At 61.7% G+C, this 2306-nt stretch overlaps 1 protein-coding gene across 1 annotated transcript in view; it reads left to right on the forward strand.

Annotated features, from left to right (window-relative positions):
• SIGLEC1 (sialic acid binding Ig-like lectin 1, sialoadhesin) overlaps window positions 1-2306 on the forward strand; it is a gene marked incomplete at its 3' end in the record, with an annotated part of 19318 nt that overhangs the window by 6697 nt on the left and 10315 nt on the right. Inside the window, exons 7-8 of the mRNA XM_009994705.1 lie at window positions 1070-1372; window positions 2138-2272. Of these exons, the coding sequence (XP_009993007.1) occupies window positions 1070-1372; window positions 2138-2272 (438 nt within the window). The remainder of the gene's footprint in view (window positions 1-1069; window positions 1373-2137; window positions 2273-2306) is intronic.

Below are 2306 nucleotides of genomic sequence, written 5' to 3' on the forward strand. Positions count from 1 at the left end.
TCCTGCTCCGTGTGCTCTGTGAGTCCCCACGGGCGGGGGGGTCCCGAGCTCCGGGTTAGGGGGGTCCTGCTGGGAACCCCCTCCCCTGCTCCCACCCCCAGGTTCCCTCCCTCAGCACCCGGTGCTGCCCGGGGGCTCTGGGGCAGAAGTGGGAAATTCCCTGTTAGGGGTAAAGCTGGAAGGCTGGGTCTGGGGGGGTGTGGGATGTGCAGAGGAAACCTGAACATTCCCAAGAGCCAAAGAGTTTTCAGATGTCCAGGGAAATTGAATTCCATTGATCCTATTCCATGGTCCTAGGGCAGGGAGGGGTGGGATGAGGGGGTGTGGATTAAAACTGGAAGAGGGGAGATTGAGGTGAGACATGAGGAGGAAATTCTGTGCTGTGAGGGTGGTGAGAGCCTGGCCCAGGTTGCCCAGGGAAGCTGTGGCTGCCCCATCCCTGGGGGTGTTGAAGGGCAGGTTGGATGGGGCTTGGAGCAGCCTGGGCTGCTGGGAGGTGTCCCTGCCCACGCAGGGGTGGGACTGGGTGATCTTGAAGGTCCCTCCAACCCAAACCATGCCCCCACTTCTATGATTCTCAGGACAAGAAATGACCCCTGTGAAAAATACATTCCCGTTGGATTTCACCTTCCAACGCTTTTCCACTCTGGAAAATAAAAATCTCTCCCCAAAGCCAAACCAGGAAAAAACCAAACCCTTGGGAAGTTTCAGTCCTGCCCAAATGGTGTTTTTCTGTAGCTGTGGTAGGGAACAGGGATCCCAGCTGGAGCCCTGCTGTCCCAGCCACTGGTGTCTCTGCAGAGCTGCTCCCCCCCTCCCCCAGGGGCAGGGGCAGGGCTGGACACCCGTGCTTGTCCCTGGTCTCAAGCCAGGTAACCACAGAAGTGCCCTCAGAGGTGGCAGGGTCACACAGGTCAGCCAGCAGATGTGGGTCTGGCAGCTGGAAGGTGGTGGGATGCCCAGGAACTGCTCGGGTGGCACTGGGAAGTAGCAATCCCTTGGGATCCTGGAGTTGTCCCAAGCTCAGGGACCCCCGATGTTCTCACCTGGGGGTGTTTTATCCCTGCAGTCCCACCGAGGCCACCAGTGATGAGCTCCTTCCTGGAGACCCAGAGCGGGCGCCTGGGCATCATCCAGTGCACTGCTGAGAGTGACCCAGAGGCCAACCTGACCCTGTGGAGAGGAGGAGACATCGTAGCCTGCAGGTGGGGCTGCCCCGTTGCCCCCAGCCCCAGGGTCCACGTCACCTGGTCCTACAACAGCCTGAAGGTGGAGATCCAGGAGGTGGTGCTGGAGGATGAGGGGACCTACGTGTGCTGGGCTGGGAACGCAGAGGGCAACTCCAGCACCACCCTGGACTTCAGGGCTGAGAGTGAGTGTGGAAGGAGGCAGATGCCACACAACAACCCCACAGCCTCTGGGGAAAGCCTGGGAGGGGGTGCCAGGGAAGGAGGTGAGCTCGGGAGACCGTGGGTGATGGTGGCAGAGGGACAGAAGGAGCAGAAATAGGCCCCGTGCCCATGAAATGCACAGTATCAACCAGTGTCTGTTCTCAGGAGGGTGGGTGTGAGTAGGGTCAAAGTGGGGGCTGCTGCAGGGATGGGGGGCAGCCCCTCCAGCCTCTCCTGGTAGGTTTGGAGGGTCCCCCTATGGCCACAGCAAGGGCTCTGGCTCCTGGGGGGGACTCCCTGCCCATCCCTGCCCATGTGGGCTCAGGGATGCTGGGCAAGATGCTGCTGATGGGGTTCCCAGGGGTCCCCTCAGCACATCACCCCTGGGCTGGTGAGGCCATGGGTGGCCAGTGCCTCCTGGTAGGGTCTGGCTCCTGGTAGGTTTGGAGGGTTCCCCCATGGCCACAGCAAGGGCTCTGGCTCCTGGGGGGGACTCCCTGCCCATCCCTGCCCATGTGGGCTCAGGGATGCTGGGCAAGATGCTGCTGATGGGGTTCCCAGGGGTCCCCTCAGCACATCACCCCTGGGCTGGTGAGGCCATGGGTGGCCAGTGCCTCCTGGTAGGGTCTGGTACCTCCTCCTGATGTAGCCTCACTGGCTGGATGGCCCAGGGTGAAGCTCCCCATAACCCTGTTGAGGTGTTGTTGACCATGCCAACCAAGCTGCTGTTCTCCTCCTGCCCACAGCTGCCAGCATCACCTTGGCTCCATCCTCCCATGTCCTGGAAGGCCAAGCTGCCAACCTGACCTGCCACCTGAGCAGCCAGTCTTCAGCCCTGCCCAATGTCACCTGGTACCACAACGGGCAGCAGCTGGCCCAGGGCTTGGCCACCTCCCTGGTGCTCCAGCCCGTGGC

The sequence above is a fragment of the Chaetura pelagica genome, unplaced genomic scaffold (assembly GCF_000747805.2).
Source record: "Chaetura pelagica isolate M959 unplaced genomic scaffold, ChaPel_1.0 scaffold1793, whole genome shotgun sequence".
Classification (NCBI taxonomy): Eukaryota; Metazoa; Chordata; class Aves; order Apodiformes; family Apodidae; genus Chaetura; species Chaetura pelagica.